Below are 20,278 nucleotides of genomic sequence, written 5' to 3'. Positions count from 1 at the left end.
CAAATTCTAAATCAGAGGGGATCCTGAGAGTACACTCAGGAAATATACTGGGACTGTCTCAGGAAAATCAGGTATATGTTTATATAAATTTGAAACTTCTACTGAGTCAAATGGCATTAATAGCATTTAAAATGCTGGTGTTGGAACTTCCCTGGTAGTCCGGTGGTTAAGAATTCACCTTGCAATGCAAGGGGAAGAACTAAAGAGCCTTTTGATGAAAGTGAAAGAGGAGAGTGAAAAAGCTGACTTAAAACTCAACACTCAAAAAACTAAGATCATGGCATCTGGTCCCATCACTTCATGGCAAATAGGTGGGGAAACAATAGAAACAGTGAGAGACTTTATTTTGGGGGGCTCCAAAATCACTGCAGATGGTGACTGCAGCCATGAAATTAAAAGATGCTTGCTCCTTGGAAGAAAAGCTATGACCAACCTAGACAGCATATTAAAAAGCAGAGACATTACCATACTGACTAAGGTCTGTCTAGTCAAAGCTATGGTTTTTCCAGTAGTCATATATGGTTGTGAGAGTTGGACTATAAAGAAAGCTGAGTGCCAAAGAACTGATGCTTTTGAACTATGGTGTTGGAGAAGACTCTTGAGAGTCCCTTGGACTGCAAGAAGATCCAACCAGTCCATCCTAAAGGAGATCAGTCCTGGGTGTTCTTTGGAAGGACTGATGTTGAAGCTGAAACTCCGATACTTTGGCCACCTGATGTGAGGAGCTGACTCATTGGAAAAGACCCTGATGCTGAGAAAGATTGAGGGCAGGAGGAGAAGGGGATGACAGAGGATGAGATGGATGGATGGCATCACCGATGCGGTGGACACGAGTTTGAGCAAGCTTCAGGAGTTGGTGATGGACAGGGAAGCAGGCTGTGGGGTCACAAAGAGTCAGACACGACTGAGTGACTGAACTGACTTACTAAATTAGCAATAAGTTTTATCTTGTTTTAACTTGTATTTATTTAATAATCAGTGACATTGAACATCTGTTATTTATTGTTGATTATCTGTATGTCATATTTCTACAAACTACTTGTTGACACCTTTTATGTCTGTTGTTGTTTAGTCGCTAAGTCATGTCTGACTCTTTGTGCCCACATGGACTGCAGCAGGCCAGGTTCCCCTGGCATTCAGTGTCTTCCAGAGTTTGCTCAAATTCTTGTCCATTGAGTCGGTGATGCCATCCAACCATCTCATCCTCTGCCACCCCCTTCTCCTTTTGCCTTCAGTCTTTTCCAGCCTCAGGGTCTTTTCCAATGAGTCAGCTCTTGTTGTGCACCCATTCTATGTAATAGTTTGCATCTACTAACCCCAAACTCTTAGTTCATCCCTCCCCGACTCAGCCCAGCTTGGCAACCACAGTCTGTTTTCTACATCTGTGTGTCTGTTTCTGTTTCGTAGATAGATTAATTTGTGTCATATATTACATTCCACATATAGGTGATATCATATGGTATTTGTCTTTCTCTTTCTGACTTAGTATGATAATCTCTAGGTCTATCCATGTTGCTGCAAATCGTGTTATTTCATTCTTTTTTATGTCTGAATAATATTCCGTTGTGTATATGTGCCACATCTTTATTCATTCATCTGCTGATGGATATTTAGGTTGTTTCCATGTCTTGGCTATTGTGAATAGTGGTGCTATGAACATAGTGGTGCATGTATCTTTTTGAGTTATAGTTTTATCTGGATATATGCCCAGGAGTGGGATTGCTGGGTCATATGGTATTAATAGTTTTATTTTTAGTTTTTTTGAGAGACCTCCTGAGAGACTGTCACTCACTCAGTCACTCCATACTGTTCTCCATAGTGACTGCACCAACTTACATTTCCACCAACAGTGTGGGAGTGTTCCCTTTTTTCTACACCCTCTCCACCACGTGTAGTTTGTAGTGTGTCTACATTTCTTGTGAATTGTTGGCTCTTTGATTCATAAGAGCTCTTTGTATATTAAAGAAGTTAGTTCTTTGTTTGGCATATACTTGACTAATATACTTTTTTCCCCGTATGATATTTGTATCTTGACTCTCTGGTATTTCTAGTTTTAAAAGTCTTTATGTAGTTTTAAAAATAACATTTGAATTTTATGTTCCAGATTGCCAAAAAATAGAATAAAAAGTAAGCAATTTTCTCTTTATACTTCTCAGTTTCTTTTTTAAATTAAAAATTTTTGAGCCACCTAGAATTAATTTTGGTTTCGGAAATGCATTCAGCTTTCTTTGTTTCTGTCTTGTCTAGTCACATTGCTAACTTCATTCACTGAATAGTGCATCCTTCCCCTTCCCCCTGCCATTCGAAATGCAACTGTATCTTATGACAACCCTTCATATTTACTTGAATCTATTTCTGATCTCTCCATTTTCTTTTACTGATCTGTTTGGTATTATGCCAGTAGTATCTTGCCATACAAAATCTACAGTCTTTGATATGTCTTAGTATCTGGTAGGTCTATTTCTCTGTCTTTCATTTGTTTCAGATTTTCACTGCTTGTTCACTCATGTTTAAACTCTCCTAGCTGAATCCTTACTGCCCCCCCTATCCCCAGCACAGTTATTTGCTGTTTAGTCAGATTGCCCTGAGTGTGTAGATTAAGTCAGGGAAAATTTGTATCTTAATATCACTGAAGCTTTTTCAAGAACGAGCTACATTTTCTCTTTAAGATTCTGTTTAGCCACAGGGTGGACATCTAGGAAAACATGGATGAGCATATATAGTAAGTGGCTTATTTAGATTGCATGAAATGGTTGTTCATTGTTGCTCATTAACAATATATGGTTTGGTGCACTGTGCAGAACTGCAATGAATACGGTGCATAAGACCACATTGCCCTGGATCCCAACACATGCATCTGTGATCAGATGATCTGTGTCTCTGATTTCTCACTGAATAAAACTGCATCTTCAGCATATCCCAGAAGTCATCAAAATGTCTCTATTCATTAAAAAATATTACTATTACCCCTGTTTCCAGATTTTACAGCCATTTAGTATATTGTACTTAGATAAAATGCTGGGCTGCAGGGGAGGGCCAGTCCTGGGGCATGGTCCTGCTGAAGGGACAAGTTGTACCCACCCCTGCAGTGGCCCTTGAAGAAAGTCACCCAGGAGGCAGGCTGCTTTTTCCAGATCCCCTTCCCTGCCTCCTTTTTCTTTTTGTTTAACCTGATTTTAAAAGTCTGTCTCTGTCCTGCTTTCTCCTTTTGATGGGTCTAACCTAATTGTTTAATCACATTAGTCATGAACAACAGGTAATATATTTCTGAACTTGACCCACAATGCCAATAATGTACTGCCTCAGCCACTATTCTAATTTGGCTCTCTGTGCTGAAAAGTGTCTCAAACTGAGGTGCCCAGCCCGTGATCGAGGTCTTGCTGAGGTGCTAATGTATAGAATTTGATCCTGGCCCAGCCGGTCCCAATCTCAGCGGAGGCTATTGTCACCCTCAAAATCGTCATACTCGATGTGTTCTATTTGTGACTGCATGAACTGTAGCCCACCAGGCTCCTCTGTCCATGCGATTTCCCAGGCAAGAATACTGCAGTGGGTTGCCAATTCCTTCTCCAGGGAACCTCCCAACCCAGGGATGGAACCTGAGTCTCCTGCATTGCAGGCAGATTCTTTATCACCTGAGCCACCAGGGAAGCCCCGTTACGTGACCCATTATTGCTTTTTTTTTTCCAATTAATATCTGACAAGTTCAGGTTCAATAGATTCTGGGTATAAAACACCGGCAGTGTGACATAGTACACTTGCGTTTATAGTACACTTGCGTTACTAGAGCAGAACGAGGTGGGGACCTGCACCGCATGTTGGCGGGGAGGGGATGTGTTGGGCCTGGGGAGCCCTGAGAGCCGTCATAGAAGTTCTTTTTGCTGGCTTCCTTGCTCTCAGCCACAGAGCGTGGCAATGTTGTTTGGAGGATGGATACAAGCCAGCAGACAAGAACCTGACTGGAAATCAGCTTTGTCCCCCTTGAACTGTGACTGCAGCTGAAGTCCATCAAGACCCTGAGGGTGTCCCTGGCTGGAAAGACCAAGGAGAGCCTGTGCTGACCTGAGGAAATCTGGTTATGTGCTATTTAGGTCTGAGTAATACAAGCTCTTCTACTTCTCATTTTTTCCGTGTTCTTTCTAGCCCTAAGCAAAGAAATGTTTCCATCCTCATGTCAGGCCAAGAGATGACAGCACTGGGCAGGTCCCCATTAGAGCCATGAACTGATGCTCTGAACCCTGAGTCCAGGAGGGAGGCCGCCTCTAGCCTGCGCTTGTCAGGGCCTGTTTGTGGTCCCGGCACTGAAGGCCAGCTTGCTTGGGAGCTGAGAGACTCAGAGTCGGAAGGCGGGTGCTAAGCTCATCTGGCCCCAGAGTAGTCTGAAGGCACACTGAGGAAGCTTTGTCCTTAGGCTTTGCAGCCAAACGGCCTCAATTCTAGTCCCAGCCCAGCCACTCAGAAGCTGTGTGACCCTGGGCTGGTTATTTTACCTCTCTGGGCTTCAGTTTCCACCTCTATAAAATAAGGATTAAAAAAACACCTATTTGGCAAGACTACTTGAATATAGCATCCAGGTCATTGTAGACCCTCAGTGAGGAGACAGTATCAGCTCAGATTAGAAGAGGCCTAATCTTTCCTCATAGTCTGCAGCAGTTTTGGCTGGAAGGGTCAGTCAGAGTTCTGGTACCCCTTACAGACCCAGGAATGCTCTACTCAAGCTGGGTAAGCTGATAAGCAGGTGGAAACTGAGCTATCACACCACACATTGCTAGCATGGACCACCCTCAGAGTCCCTGCATCCCTAGATGGCCTCTGGGCTGAGCAGAGAGTGGGAAATGAGACCCAGAGAGCTTGATTGGGACTAGCATCTTCCGGGATCTGAGCAGAGGTGGTCTGGAACAGTGGACCTGGTGCCCTGTCCCAGCCTTGAATAGAGGACCCTAATTGGGAATGGGGACTGTGCCCCCACTCTCTTTCTTGGTGAGACCACTGTTGTCATAAAGCTCTGCAGTTATCAGCACCCTGGAGAAGTCAGGTCATGGTGGGAAATCTAACTGGAAGTTCAAGTTGGGCTTCCCAGGCAGCTCCTACCTTGGGCTTCTTGGTATATAATTGAACTAGAACCTCCCAGGCCTGGAAGCATAAGTGTTACAAGGTGGCATTTTTAGGGTAACCTTGGAGGCTCTAGCTGAGCTGCATTTGGTTCTGCTGATGGTGAAACTCTGGGTCAGTACAAATAGAGGCCAGAAAACCAGACTCACAGTGCTGCTCCTGGGAGGAGGTCAGGGGAGGTGGCTTAGGTCCCTCCTGACTCTTGGTCCTGTGATTTCAGTAGCTTGTGACTAGTAGTTGCTCACCTCCCTGCATCCGCTGGAAGCAGCAGCTCAGCCTTGGTGGTGCATTGGAACATCTGGAGAGCCTTAAGAACCCCTGATGCTTGCCACTCACCTCCAGAGACTCTGATGTAGTTAGTCTTTGGTAGGACCTAGATGTCAGGATGTTAAAAATCTTCCCAGATGATTCTAATGTTCGACCAGGGTTGAGAGCCACTGCTAAAAAGGCAGGCGAGCTAATGATAATTAATATATAATTTATGTGCCAGTTACTATGCTAAACCCATTATCTACATTATCTCCTTTAATCCTCACCGTAATCCCTTTTCCAGATAAAGAAGCAGGCTCAGAAAGGCTAGGTGACTTTCCAAGGCCAGAGAACAGTAAGCACTTAGCACTCTATCCCAGGGCCATCAGATTTCGAAGCCCAGGCTGGTAACTATAATAAATGACTACTTTTGAAAAGGACATCCTAGGTAGCCCTAGTGTAAAGAACTCGCCTGAGAATGCAAGAAATGTAAGAGACACGGGGTTGATCCCTGGGTCAGGAAGATCCTCTAGATAAGGAAATGGCAACCCACTCCAGTATTCTTGCCTGGAGAATCCTGTGGACAGAGGAACCTGGCAGGCTACAGTCCACAGGGTCACACAGAGTCGGACACGACTTAGTATACATGCAATTTGGAAGGGAAGATGAGGACACGTCTGGGGCAGGCCCTCAGTAACCCAGGCAAGTTTCCCCTGTGCCCAAGCTGAGATTGCCAGCCTGGTGCCGCCCTCGGCATCCTGTCTGGTTGAGCAGGAGCACTGGCAGTCCAAACGGAGTTGGCTGCTTCCCCAGAACCCAGCAGCATGCGGAGACACTCAGGGGACCCGCCTTTTCATTTGGGAGAGGTGGAACCCGAGACCGTGTTCTCAGAGATGGTGACTCATGCACTGTTTCCCAGCTCTCCTAATGAATGGCAGTCTTTTAATGTGAGACACAGCATCAGATGAGATTTTTGTTCCCAGGGCAGTCGGGAGTGGTTGGGAATTATATTTTGTTCACCAGGTGGTTGGGGTTTAAAGCAGCCTCAGGGAAGAAAAAAAAAAAAAAGTCAGGAGTCATCCATTAAAAAGGACCAGAGTCTTTTTATTTGCAGTTCCAGTGAATTTAGTGAAAGGCAAACCCAGCAGGTACCTGTTTTACTGGTCATAAAAGGAAATTGGGCAGCAGTTATTCAAAAGGAGTTAGAGTTGTTTAAATCTAAAATTTAGGGATACGTGTATGTTTTAAAAGAAAATTTACAAGACTTGGAGATTTGGGTTGAACTGTTTTTGATGAAAATGACATGGAAAATATTTTCCTTTCTTATTTTAAAACTTCTCGTTGGCTGTTTGTTTCCTAAATTTAGCAGTCAAGAAGAAATAAGCAAATCTAGGTAGAAAAAAGGAACAAGCTGATGCAAGTCAGGCAGATTTTCAAAGTTTAATTGAAGTAAGGGACTGAAAATAAAAGTCTCCATAAATGAGAAATAATTCTCCCCAGTTTATAGAGCAGAGTCGTTCTTTCAGCTTAAACAATTTCAAGATATGATTGACCTTATCGGATGTGAAAGTGCTGGATTTGCCACTTCCTGAAAACACGGACTAGAGCGGAGGCTGTTGCTTAAACAGCACCAAGAAGTCTCGGCAGGAGGCTGGAGGGCTGTGGGAGGCTCCTCAGGCTGTTACTCACTAATCTCCTCAACACTTGCTCCTTACCATGGCAGCTCAAGGGCCTCTTAAGTCATGGTCCAGATGGGAACTCCCCCCAGCCCCCACCCTTCTGACCCTTCTGACCACAGCCCTGCCTCCTCGACAAGGCTGCTAATACCTCACCCAGCTCTGGGCTCAAGTCCCTGGGCCAGATTGCAGAGACTAGCTTGAAAATCTTGAAATGGATGGCTTTCACCCAAACTGTGTCACTGCCACTGGTGGCTCATTTGTTGGGTTTTGTTTTTGACTTTTGTTTCTTACTTTTGGAGAGTGGTTTTCTTTTCACTGAAAACACCAAAGGACTGACATTTCTGAAGGTTTGTTTATGAGCGAATAGCCAAGTCAAACTAGTTCAAAAGAAAAAAAAAAAAAAAAGGTAGGTAGGTAGGTAGACAGATATAGAAAGATAAAAAAACAAAAACAAAAACTGAATTCAGATCAGAAATAATTGGCTTCAGGGACCCCAAATAATATCACTGGAGTTCTTTCTTTCCATGTCTTGGGTTTGATTGATTGTTCTTGGTTTCATTCTCCAGATAAGATTTCTGTGGGCAGGAAGACTCCCACCTCCCAGGCTTAGCAGTTCTGACGAAAAGAGTTCATTGTATAGAAAAGTCTCAGAGTGGATTCTGATTGTTGTTGTTCAGCTGCTAAGTCATGTCCAAATCTTTGCAACCCCATGGACTTCAGCATGCCAGTCTTCCCTGTCCTTCGTTATCTTCCGGAGTTTGCTCAAACTCAAGTCCATCGAGTCAGTGATGCCATCCAACCACCTCATTCTCTGTCGCCCCTTTCTCCTCCTGCCTTCAATCTTGCCCAGCATCAGAGTCTTTTCCAATAAGTTGGCTTTTTGCATCATGTGGCCAAAGTACTGTAGTTTAAGCTTCAACATCAGTCCTTCCAATGAGTATTCAGGATTGATTTCCTTTAGAATTGACTGGTTTGATCTTCTTGCAGTCCAAGGAACTCTCAAGAGTCTTCTCTAGCACCACAATTAGAAAGCATTAATTCTTCGGCACTCAGCCTTAATTCTGATTGGCCCATATTTAGTCAAATGACTGTTCTGAACCAGTCCCCTGTGTCTGGGAGTGCAGTGACAAGGTCAGCTTAGCTTGGGTCTTGTGCCCACCCCATGGTGATGACTGAGGTATTGGTCGGGTGGGAGGGAAGTGATTAGCAGCCCTATCAGAAGCATGTGAGTGAGGAGATCCCTAAAATGGGCAAAAACTACCCTGCCACTGTCTTGGTCCATTTCGGTTCCAAGTGTTGTATTAACTGAGTGTGGGGAGTGTGGTGTGGGGGCAGGAGATGCTTGCGGTCATGACAGCTCATCACTCCATCACTCACATACTCATTAACCATTGTCTTTGAGTCCCATTGGGTACTGTTCTGGGCTTCAGGATCCAGCATTAGATGAAACAGACAATCCCTGCCCTGGTGAAGGTTTTATTTTTATGGGAAGAAGCAGTCAACGATATAACATTGATAAGCAAAATGCACGTAGAACATCCGATGGTGCTAAGCACTATAAGGAGAAACAGCAGGTGGAAGGATGGAAGGCAAGTGTGGGGCTGGGGTTTTACTGGTGGTGTTTGGGGAAGGCTCACCAAGTAGGTGAGGTTTGAGCAGAGCTCTGCAGGGGGTGAAGGTGCAAGCTATGCAGACATCTGGGAGAAGAGCCTTCTGGAAAGCAGGCAGAACGAACAAAGAGGCAGAGGGGAAAGGTACTGACAGACTCAGGGACGTCAAGAGGCCAGTGTGACTGGAGCAGAGCCAGAGAGGGGCAACGGTAGAAGCTGAGGCCAACAAGGGGACAGGGCATTGGCTCCCAGAGTCTCCTGGGCCACTGTGAGCTCTGAGCCTCGTACTCAGGGAGGGTGAAGGCCACTGGAGGCCATGTGCTATGTCAGAGGATCCCATCAGTTCACTGTGGCTTTCTCCCCAGTTGATTTTAAGTAAGAGGAGAGCAGGGACACTGTCTAGGTATCCATTCACTCATTCATTTATTTACTCACTCACTCATTCATCCTTTTATTCAGTAAACATCTGCTTAATACCTACTGTGTGCCAGGTGCTAGGAGCTCATGATCTAGTGCAAAAGAAAGAGACATAAAGCAAGATGTCAGTGCCGTGCGGTATAAGAATTCCACAGACAGCCGCCGTGCCCTCATCCAGAAAGGGCAGCAGTGCCAGTCCCATCCAGTGGCTCCAGCTGGGTCCAAGTCCAGCATCTCAGGTCCCTGAGGCTCATTGAGATATAGCTCCTTATGGTCCCGCAGCCTAGAGCCGAAGGATGCTTTTCTTCTCGCCAGCGTGCTTTGTGGGCAGTGTGGCTGAGAGAACAGGAGACCACAGCGCACTTCTCACCAGGGCCTGGTGCCCGCGCCATCGCGGGACTCCTGCCCCAGCCGAGGTAGGGTGAGTGAGGTCCCAGGGCCAGTTCTCCAGCGACCCGTGATCTAAGTTTGAGGGTGGAGGCTTCTTCACGATCCTGCATGGCCATGCCCTGTGTGGGATGGGAGAGGAGAGGTGGGTGATCTAGATCCCTAGATTTCTCTTCTGGGAGCTGTCCTTTTGATTTCCATCCTCCCGGCTTCTTGCACAGTGTTAACACAAACTAGACTCTCAGGGAATAACCTGTTGCTTTAACACTAGTGGGATGTGCATCAGCCACTGCCTGTGGGACCCAGGGCTGGGGCCTGCATCAGACTGTGGCGCCTGGGGGCGGGAGGGCACCAGGGGTGACCCCTGGACTTATCACCTGGGGGACCCAGAGGGTGGAACTGCCCATGTCCGCCTCAGGCAGCACAGGAGAAGCAGCTGCTCTGGGGGACTGATGAATTCATCTTGAGGCATGGAGTTAGAGGTGGTCATGGCCTGGAAGTCTCAGGATCAAAGGCCAGGGCCAGAGGGAGAGGAGAGTTCAGGAGCTGGAGGGAAATGAGCCATGGGGTGGGTGTGTGGACTGGTTAGATACCCAGTAGAGGAGCTCCGGGTGGTGACTGGGCTGAGGCCACGGAGGGGCTGGATAGAGAGTTCCCATCTTACCCTTCCTCAGTCTCCGCCCCACTCGGCTGACTCAGGGCCACTGATGTTTCAGCTCCAGACCCCGTGGACGCTGGGTCAGTGGGAAAGCAGAGCTGAGACCTCTGGAGGGGGCAGGCCTGTGTTTCCTTGGCACCCTTCTTCACAAAGGTGTGTCATGGGTGAAGGGTCTAACCTCGGAGGAGGGCTGGACCATCAGAGGCAATGATCTGAGGAAGGGAGCAGTAGATGCATCTTTGAGGATGTCTAGCTCAGTTTTGAGGCCCTGAGAGGAACTTCCCTAGAGATGCTCTTCCACAACGTTCTCTGAGGCCCCAAGGAAGCTTTGAATGAGGCAAGGAAGCCAGCAGAGGACAATGTCAAAAGCAATCCTTCTTCTTTCTGGCACATAGCAGGTGCTCAGTGGAGCTTTTCTGGATAAATGGGTGGATGGATGAAGGAGTGCATGGATTCAAGCATCCATAAAATGAATGAATGATCAGGTGATCTTTGGAACTTCCAGAAGTGTGTCCCAGTGCCCGGTAGATGGGTGGCTTTTGATCAATATTTTTTGGGTGATGGGTGAGTGTGGCATGAGGGCTTGGAGGTTTCCTGAGCCCACAGAGTAGTCATAAGTCCTAAATAAATAAGCATGGCATGGTTATTTCTCTCAGTTGACTTGCAGGATAATTCAGTAACATACTCTCCCCATGGGAGCTTCTGCAATTTTTTTTTTCTTATTTTAGCTCCTCCACCATCAACTGGAGGCTGATTTCCATTTCCCTGACCCCCAGGCTGAGAGGAATTCTGGGGCAGAGTTAGCACCTGTTCTTTCCCCAGGTGGGAAGGACACAAAAGAACCCTCATTCTGACTTTTGCAGTTGACAGCTTAGGTCCTTCTAGCAATTCAGGGTTCAAGCCAGAACCTTCTCCTCCTCTCTCTATTTCCCTCTCCCTCCTTCCTTCCCCCCTTCTCTCTTTCCTGAAATGGATTTTGAGTCCATGAGGACTCCACCCCATCTTCCCAGCCTCTGGCATGGCACCAAATCAGGACACGACAGCGCGGCTGCTACAGCCGTCGTCACCATCTGAAGCATGTGTGTGGCACAAGGCTGCGCCCAGTGGACCCAAGGAAATCTCCCTCACTGGCTCTGACCTCAGGGAGCTCAGGACTGGCTCCTAGGAGGTGGGAACACTACAGAGAGGCGGCCCTAAAAGAGCAGGCACTCCCTAGAGCTCTAGGTTCTCAGGCGAACGTGGAGGCCCTGGGCTGCTGGTGGATGTCCCCCAGCAACACCTAGCACGTTGGTCTCCTCTTCGCAGGCCAAGCTGCCTTCCTGGGACCATTCCTCTAGAGACTAGGCCTGTAGCAGGATTCTCATGCAGGGGTTCTATCCCTGGACAACTCTCACCCACCTTCCTGCTGCCCCTGCGGGCCCACAGCTCCTGCCTGGTGGAGTCGAGATGCACTCACAGTTGATGATATTTCCAGGCACTCTGGGGACCATCCGGCCAGCAGTGTGGCTCAAATAATGAGATGTCAGGATCCATCTACCCATCCATTCATCTCAGATGTGTCCTTCCCCAGTGTCTTTCATGGGGGGACTTTGGGAGCACAGAGCAGGGTGTGGCTAAGAGGAGGGGGGCTGGGCCACGGCAATGGCCATCTGTCACTTCCCAGCACTTAGCACCCAGGGACCCGGAGGTCTGACGTGGGCCATTTCAGCAGCAAGCACGAGTCCCGGAGAAGATGCTTCACTGTCGGTGCGCTGGCATCCTAGCAGCTCTGGCATCAGCCTGGGAGGGCCCACCTGTCCTCACAGGTGGTCCTCTGGGCAGAACCTTGTCCAAGCCCTGGGCGTTTCACTGATCAGGCAGCTCCTACATGCCTAGCCCCAGTGTCAGGCCCAAGTTCATACTAGGAGACTGTCCATCTGACAGTTGCTTGGTGACCTCTAGCCTGGTTGGTGGTTCCCTCAGGTGGTCCCCTTATCTTGGGGGATCTGGTGCCTTCCAAAGTGTCACCATCTCCACATCCAGCACAGAGCATTGGTCAAGTGTGGGCTTCCGAGTCAGAATGACCAGTTTGACTCCAGAAACCTGGGACTTACTAGCTCTGACCTTGAGCTTTTTATTTTTATTTTTAATATTGATTTATTTACTATTTTTGGTTGTACTGGATCTCCATTGCTGCACACGGGCTTTCTCTAGTTGTGGCAGGTGGGGGCTACACTTGCTTGCAGTGCTGGGGCTTCTCATTTTAATGGCTTCTCTTGTTGTTAGCATAGGCTCTAGGCGCCCAGGCTTCAGTAGCCGCAGCACACGGATGCAGTATTTGTGGTGCACGGGCTTAGTTGATGCACAGCACGTGGGATCCTCCTGGACCAGGGATCAAACATGTGTCCCCTGCATTGGCAGGCAAACTCTTAACTACTGGACCTCCAGGGAAATCCAATAGGCTTTACTTCTTAAGAACAGTTTTAGGTACACAAAATTGAGTGGAAAGTACACAGAGTTCCCAGATACTCCCTGCCCCCACCTGCGAGGGTACTGCCTCAGTTTCCTCATCTGTACAGTGGGGGAAATAATAGTCTCCTGCTCAGGTACAAATGAGGTGATGCTTGGCTCCCACTCCCCACGCAGTGGCTCCCTTGTCCTCTTGCCTGTGGCCCTTCTGATGCTGACCTTTGTCTCAGGTGACAGGAACGCCCTCCAGAGGCTTTGATGAGAAGGCGTACCTGGCAGCCAAGCAGCTGAAGCCAGGAGAGGACCCCTACAGGCAGCACGCCTTCAACCAGCTGGAGAGCGACAAGCTGAGCCCTGACCGGCCCATCCGGGACACCCGCCATTACAGGTGTGGCCTCTGTTGCGCTCGTGGAGAAAGAAAGGTGGAGGGGAAGGGCCGGCCCCAGCTGGCTTTTCTTTCAGTCGCGTGGGTTTAAGAAATGAGGAAAACTTCCTCTGACTCAGTCCAGCTACTGAGACATACAAACCCTTCCTATCTGTTGTTTTCCTGGCTCCTCTTAGTGTCATTGACCTCCTGAGGGGCTGAGAGGCCCAAGGAGGCCTCCCAGCCAGGCCACAGAGGCCCCTCAGTACCTCAGTCCGGAGTCCAAGCGAGAGTGGCCGGCCAGGAGACCAGGGGGAGGTCTGCAGGGGGTGGGGGAGCCTGGCGTCCCTGGTGCCTGGCTGGTGGTGCCCGCGGGGCCGCCAGCCCCGCCTGCCCTGTGCAAACAGTAGAGGGCTGTGCACCGCCCCCACCGGCCTCCCTTTCCTTCCTCTCTGCCTGCCCCACTGCCTCCCACCCTTCCTCAGCAGCTCCCAGAAATGCTTCCCGCTCTTGCTCTTTGTTCTCCCGGCGTGCTAGGTGAGAGAGGCCCTAGACCAGGACCCCAGGGCCTGGAGGCTCCGCTGACCCCAATCTGGGCACTGAGGGGTTGGCCTGGCTCCCCTCTGCCCTTCCCCCATCCTCCCCCACTCTGAACTTTCTCAGGTGTTCACCAGGAAACTTAAAGGCGGAATTCCTCTTGGGGCCACGCCACACACATTTTAAACGAGACTCTTCAAATCCAGGCCAGTGGTGCTTGGTGATGAAGGCCTCTCGTCTTGCCCCAGTGCTTCTGCCCCGCCTTCTCAGAAGCGTGAGATGGATCAGGGGGTGCGTGTGTGTGTGTGTGTGTGTTTGCACATGCATGTCTATAGGGGCAGCAAAGAAGGTGTTGGCGGTGGTGGGCAGGGCCTCCCCTGGCGGAGCCTGGGGTGTGGGGTGAGTCACACTCTTCCCCTTCCAGGCTGCAGCTCCTGTTGGACCCCAGACTGTCAGGCCAGGTCCTGGTGCAGCCCTCAATCCAAGAAGCCCCCTTGAGGGAGCTCTTCCAAAGACACCTAACCTATGTGAGACAGACCTACCGGCATTGCAGAGAAGACCCCACCAGCCCCACAGACATGAGACAAACCTTTTCAGAGGCTCCTGGTCACTACAAGCCATACATTCCTATCATCACAGATACAAATCCCAGAGAAATGCAGGGTGGAGACGGTTGAAGGGGGCCGGCGGGAGAAGGTCAAATCCACTGTCCAGATGGGGTGTGGGCAGGTTGGCCACCTTCAGGTGGAGAATGGGTATCACTGTCCACATTCCCTCCTTCCTGGGCACCTAGGATTCAGAGATACAGAACTGGGGCCCTAGAAGTCAGTGCAGGGGGCTGACCCCTTCTTCCAGGGCTCCCCATCTCAGCAGACCAAGCCCCCTCCAGCCCCCAAATCCACAAGCCTCTGGGAGGAGAGGCACTTGAAACGCCTGGCTTCCTGGGCAGAGGAGACCTTCTCCACCCCTCTTCCTCCCCCCACACCCCCTCTCAAGGAGAATTATTTTAAGGCCTCTCACGATTTCTCCTGTGGGGGTCCCAGGCTAGTGGAACTCCTGCCTGTCTGACCCTGTCTGCTCTGCTGGACAGGAAATGGGCCTGGGAATTTGGCTGTAAGCCGCTGTCAGTGGAATGAATGCCGTAATGAAAAAATGGTTGCAGCTGGAATAGTCAGGGAGCAATTGTAATAAAGAAGATTGCTATGAAAACCAGCTCTGCGGCTGCCTTCCCACCAGCCCCAGGAGCACGAGTAAATGCATTCACAGAAGCATTCTCAGAAATGACAGCGTTGAAGGCTGGCGGGGATGGATTGTTTTAATTCCCTTTCCAGAGGACAGGGCCCAAAATGTAGTGTCTGGAGAAGGTGGGAGCACAGAGCTGCTGGGCGAGGGAGTGGGCTGGGGGGAACCGCCTTTGGTGTCTCCTCAGAGACTTCAGTTTTCCCCCCAGGTGCCCCAGGGCCCGTGGAAAGCCTGAGGGCACCCTATCTGCTGTTACCAGCCTGGCTGTTCACGTTGGCAGCAAGAGGGAGGGATTCACGGGAGGGCAGGATGGGGGCCGTTCCTCCCCAGATCCCACCAGATGTCAGGCAACAAGAAGGAAGAAGCTACAGAGACAAAAGAAAGGCCATTTTCCCTCTTCTCCCCTCTGCCATTTTTTCTGTCTTGGCTGCTGCATCGGTTGGTCCAGGCTGGTTGTCTGTGTACCTACACACGTCAGAGCCCCCCTTAGCACTTCAGTGACCGTGGGGCTCCGAGTGATCGTAGGATGTGGGTGAAGAGCCCCTGGGCCTGGGAAGTTGCCCCAGCCTGGGCTTTCCCTCCAGGGACTCCAGGCTGGGCAGCCTGAGTGGGGTGGGTGTGGGTTTGCGGGGGCAGGGCCTGCACCCAACCTCAGGGGCAGCAGACTGGTCAGAGAGACGCCGCAAGCCTGCCCCAGGATGTCCCACAGCTGCCCTCTGTGCTCTCTGCTCTCTTCTCAGTTGTCCATCAGTGTCCTACTCCTCCGACCTGCCGGCCACCAGCGTCATCATCACCTTCCACAATGAAGCCCGCTCCACTCTCCTGCGCACAGTGAAGAGGTCAGCCCCACCTCATCCCTCATCTCACTGGGGCTGCTGCCCCAGGCCTCGGGGATCTGCTGGGCCCTGGCAAGGGAGGACCCTGAGACTGGGCATTGTGGCCAGACAGCATGAAGACCAGTGGGCACTGGGCGGGGGGGGGGTTTGCCCTTCGGAGAAGCTGGGGTTAGTGAATCAGGGTCAGGACCCAAGAAGTCCAAATGTTAGTGAGATGCATGAACACAAGGTCAGGTCCCCAGGACACAGGCAGAAACACAGGGGCCAGGAGCCGATGGAGGCAAGGGTGGAAGTGAGGCCTCAGGCGGATGGGTGCCAGCCCAGTGGGCACCTGAGAGCAATTCAGAGAGAGATACCCCTCTGTCCTCCTCAGGTTGGCCCTGTGGTCAAGTTTGACTTCTTATTCACCTTGTTTCTTTAATGAACATAGATAAGAACAGGATGCGGAATGGAGTACCCCGTGGTAGTCTAAGGATTAAAGAAGCTTGGGCTTTCTTCACGGGGAGTGAAGGAAGAGGAAGGATGTCTGGAGGGAAAGGCTAGGGTGGGGGTGCTCTCTGAGAGCACCCATCCTGACCTATCAGGTCAGAAGGAGCCTCTCCAGCTTTCCAAGCAGGCAACATCCAGGCCCTCTGGCCTTGTTGCCACTGTTAAGCCCAGGCAGCCAGAGCAGCTATGGGTCCTGCTTCAACTAAACTAGGACAGTCCTCACCCACCACCTGGGGTGAATCTCAAGTGCCCGAGGGTCCAGGCAGCAGCGTCAGTGGGTGCTTGGAGGAGCCTGAGGAACATCCTACCCCGCAGTCACTGACCAGGGCAAGAAGGGTTTGCTAGCAGCTGCCCATGGCCAGTGTGCTGGTCCCCGAGGTGGGGGTAAGGGAGTCTTAGAAGGTGGCCCCTAAACCTGGGCTCATCTGTCTTGGTCCCTATTCCAGCGTCTTGAACCGAACTCCTGCCAGCCTGATCCAGGAGATCATTCTAGTGGATGACTTCAGTTCAGATCGTAAGTGTCCATCTTCTTTTTTTGCACCGCCTCACACCCCATTGCTCCAGAATGCTGAGGGAGGCACCCTTGAAATAGTCCTGGCCACCGCAGGCTGACCTCTGCTCCTTACCGGGATCTTCAGTCTTTACTAAGGGCCCTTCCTGGCTCTGCTCCTTGGTGCCAGAAGAGTGGTGTTGCTTTGATGGGACACCAGTGAGATGACATTTTAAAAGATTAAACATCCACAGCATCCTTCATTATCACAACTGCTGTGTGCAGAATATTGTCCCCACAAAATGGGCTTCCCAGGTAGTGCTGGTGGTAAAGAACCCACCTGCCAATGCATGAGACGCGAGAGAAGTGGATTTGATCCCTGGGTTGGGAAGATCCCCTGGAGGAGAGCATGGCAAATCATTCCAGTATTCTTGCCTGGAGAATCCCATGGACAGAGGAGCCTGGGGGACTTCAGTTGAGGTCCCAAAGAGTTGCAAAGAGTCTGACAGGAGTGAAGCAGCTTAACACACAATCTCGCTCAGAGGGTGTTGGACTGGAGAGGTTGTTGGTACTCTGTTGCACCCCCTGGGGGTTATGCCACAAGTACAGACATTCCTCAGTCTGTCCTGGGAGTAGAGGATGGGGAGATGACCTGTCCCCCAGCGGAGATGACCTCACCTCACCTTCCCCAGCCCTTTCCCTGGGCCTGGTCAAACTACATGTGGTCTGATGTCCATATCTGAACAGTCTTGCTTCCTTCTCTCCACCCTCAGCCGAAGACTGTCTGCTGCTAACCAGGATCCCCAAGGTCAAGTGCCTACGCAATGACCGGCGGGAAGGTACGTCCTTGGATCCTGGGTGCTACTGTAGACCCATTTTGGTCTAGACTTCTGCTCCCTTTTGATGCCATGTTATACCAACCAAATGTAGTCTGGCTGCATTCCTAGTGGCAAGACCAAGGCCTGGGGAAAGACCCTTCTGCTGTCTCGGAGCAGCTCTTATCACAACATGACTGTAGGCAAGAAGCTCTACTTCTGGCTGCCTTAGTTGTCTTTTCTGAGAAATGGGACTAATATTATACTCTTTCTGCCCTGCACAGTTATTGTAAGGATTAAATGCTTTGAGAAAAGCACAGGGCAATATAAAACAGATATACTTGGAGCGTCAACTATGGCATAGGATTGTGCATGACACTCCAGGGAACACAAAAGAAGTATGCGTGTGGTCCCTGCCCTCAGAGAGCTTATTATGGACCCAAGGCTGGTGTGATTATGTGGGAGTAGGGAGCTGAAGGAGAAGGGAGTGATCTGGGAGGGAGCCTGGATTGGGTGAGGGGGTTGAGAGACAGATGAATGGGGTGCAAGAGAGAGCATTCTAGGCCCAGAGACTCTGAGCAAAGGCATCAGTCAGGACATGTAGTACTAACAGCCTCTTCCTGCCTTTCCTACTTCTCATCTCTGCTCACATTCTCACACTCAGTTCTCATAACAGCCCTTCATCCTGTTTTGCAGGTAAAGAAACTAGGGTTTAAGAAGGTTCAGTAATTTGCCTGGAGTGATTGAACCAAGGAGCCAGGATTCCACCCCCAGCCAGGGGACCCACACTCAGAGCCCAGCCTCTTAACCTTGCTTTTCTTAGTCTCCCTTCTCGGGAGAATCAGACCTGGTCAGCCAGGGAATAAGTGGGGTGGGGACAGATAATGGAGGGCCTTGAAGCCAGAGAAAGGCATTTAGATTTGATAAAGCAGAGAGTGCTGACTCCAGCCTGTCTTTGTCTGGAAGACTCTCTGCAAGCCATAGAGCATAGTGCAGCCAGAGGGGAGCACCCTGAGGTTCCTCCACGTTGAAGGGGAAAGGGTTTTGGTTTCCAGGTCTCCTTAGGTACCAAACCACACTTCACTGCCACTTCTGTTCACTAAACTCTTAACTGTTCATCAGTGTCCCCAGAGCCCAGTGTCTGGCCTCCACACCGGGGGGCATTCAGAGAACAGCCTTGGAGTATTGATGGTTGATGGATGGGCGGATAAGAGAAAGGAAGAGAGAGGGAAGAAATCGGCAAATACGAAGAGAAGTTAAATCACAGTAACTCAGAGGAAACCTGAGCCCTAAGGGGCAGAGAGTCCTGAGCCTTTGAGGGGACGGGGATGGCTGAGCAAACTGGCTGAGTCCCAGCACCGCCCTGTCCCTCCCACTTCAGGGCTGATCCGCTCCCGAGTTCGTGGGGCAGATGTGGCGGCAGCTGCCGTCCTCACCTTTCTGGACAGCCACTGCGAAGTGAACACGGAGTGGCTGCAGCCCATGCTGCAGCGAGTGAAGGAGGTAAGTCTCTCTGTCCCTGGGGGAGCTCTGTCCCTCGGGACGTGCCCACCATGTTCTTGGCATTGTGGGTGGGGAGGGTGTGAACTGTCTCTGAGAGCTGGACAGGCAGAGTTAGAAACTAAGTGATCTGCTCCCTCCTGAGTGACTTCATTTGTGGGTGAGCCATGGAGCTCCTTCTGCGAATGAGTGTTGTTGTTTTCTTCCCGGGGGAGTGATGAGGAGTGGAGGGTGGTGGGTCAGACTGGTGAGCCTGCAAAGGAAGGAGGAGAGGACATTGTTCTCAAGCAGAGGGCCTTCCCATGTGCCTGCTGCCCTTTAGAATGGGGAGGATTTGGACACATGGAACCAAGGATGAAGTGATTCCAAGTCAACCATAAAAGACAGAGAACCCAATTTAAAAATGGGCAAAGGAATTGAATGGATGTTTCTTCAAGGAACATAGACAAATGGTCAACAGGCACATGAAAAGATGCTCAAAATTAAGTCATTAGGGAAATGCAAGTCAAAACCACCATGAGATACTACTTGATACCTCCTAGGAAGGCTCATCAAAAGATGGACAGTACAACTGCTAGTGAGGATTTGGATAGATAGGAGCCTTTGTGCATTGTTGGTGGGAATGTCAAATGGCAACCACTTTGGAAAACAGACTGACAGTTCCTCAAAAGTTTAAACATAGAGTTACCATATGACCCAGCAATTCCTCTCTTAGATATATACTCAAGAGAAATGAAAACATACCCCATACACAAACTTGTATACAAGTGTTCAGAGCAGTGTTATTCCAAACTGGCAAAACATGAAACAAACTAATGTCTATCGACTCATGAATAGGTAAACAGAATGTGATATAGCCATACAATGGAATACTGCTCAGCCATAAAAAAGGAATAAAGTACTGATACATGTTATAGTATGGGTGAACTTTGACAACTATGCTCAGTGAAAGAAGCCAGTCACAAAAGGCTGTAAATTATATGATTGCATTTATATGAGATGTCCAGAGTAAATAAATCTGAGGAAATACCAAGTGGATTAGTAGTTGTCAGGAGCTGGAGGGAGTGGGGGGTGGGGGGTGACTGCTAGTGGGTACAGGGTTTCTTACTGGGGTGATTAAAGTATTCTGGATTTAGATAGTGGTGATGGTGACACGACCCTGTGAATACACTGCAAACCACAGAACTGTACACTTTAAAATGGTGAATTTGATAGTATATCAATTATATCTAATAAAATTATTATATAATGTGAATTATATCTCAATACAAAAACAAGTCTATAAAAAGGATAAAGTGAGGCCCCCACGGAACACTGTGAGACCATGGATGGTCTCCTCTGATCTGCCACGTCCCACATTTTTGTCCTCCTAATATGGGGTGTGAACTGAGGGGCAGTGGTAGATTCAAAGTTGCAGACAAGAGCAGTTTGAGGGTCAGTGCAGA

The 20,278-nt window shown here is 49.7% G+C and overlaps 1 protein-coding gene across 2 annotated transcripts in view; it reads left to right on the top strand.

Moving 5' to 3' along the window:
* The window catches only part of GALNT16 (polypeptide N-acetylgalactosaminyltransferase 16), a 95,531-nt gene that overhangs the window by 52,441 nt on the left and 22,812 nt on the right, over positions 1 to 20,278 (top strand). For both annotated transcript variants that reach the window (XM_043920010.1, XM_043920009.1), the window contains exons 3-7: positions 12,791 to 12,948; positions 15,444 to 15,542; positions 16,475 to 16,542; positions 17,292 to 17,357; positions 18,715 to 18,836. In XM_043920010.1, the coding sequence (XP_043775945.1) occupies positions 12,791 to 12,948; positions 15,444 to 15,542; positions 16,475 to 16,542; positions 17,292 to 17,357; positions 18,715 to 18,836 (513 nt within the window). The remainder of the gene's footprint in view (positions 1 to 12,790; positions 12,949 to 15,443; positions 15,543 to 16,474; positions 16,543 to 17,291; positions 17,358 to 18,714; positions 18,837 to 20,278) is intronic.

Source organism: Cervus elaphus, chromosome 12 (genome assembly GCF_910594005.1).
Source record: "Cervus elaphus chromosome 12, mCerEla1.1, whole genome shotgun sequence".
NCBI lineage: Eukaryota > Metazoa > Chordata > Mammalia > Artiodactyla > Cervidae > Cervus > Cervus elaphus.
The sequence above is the reverse complement of the archived record's forward strand: the minus strand, read 5'-3'. Positions and strand labels throughout refer to the sequence as shown.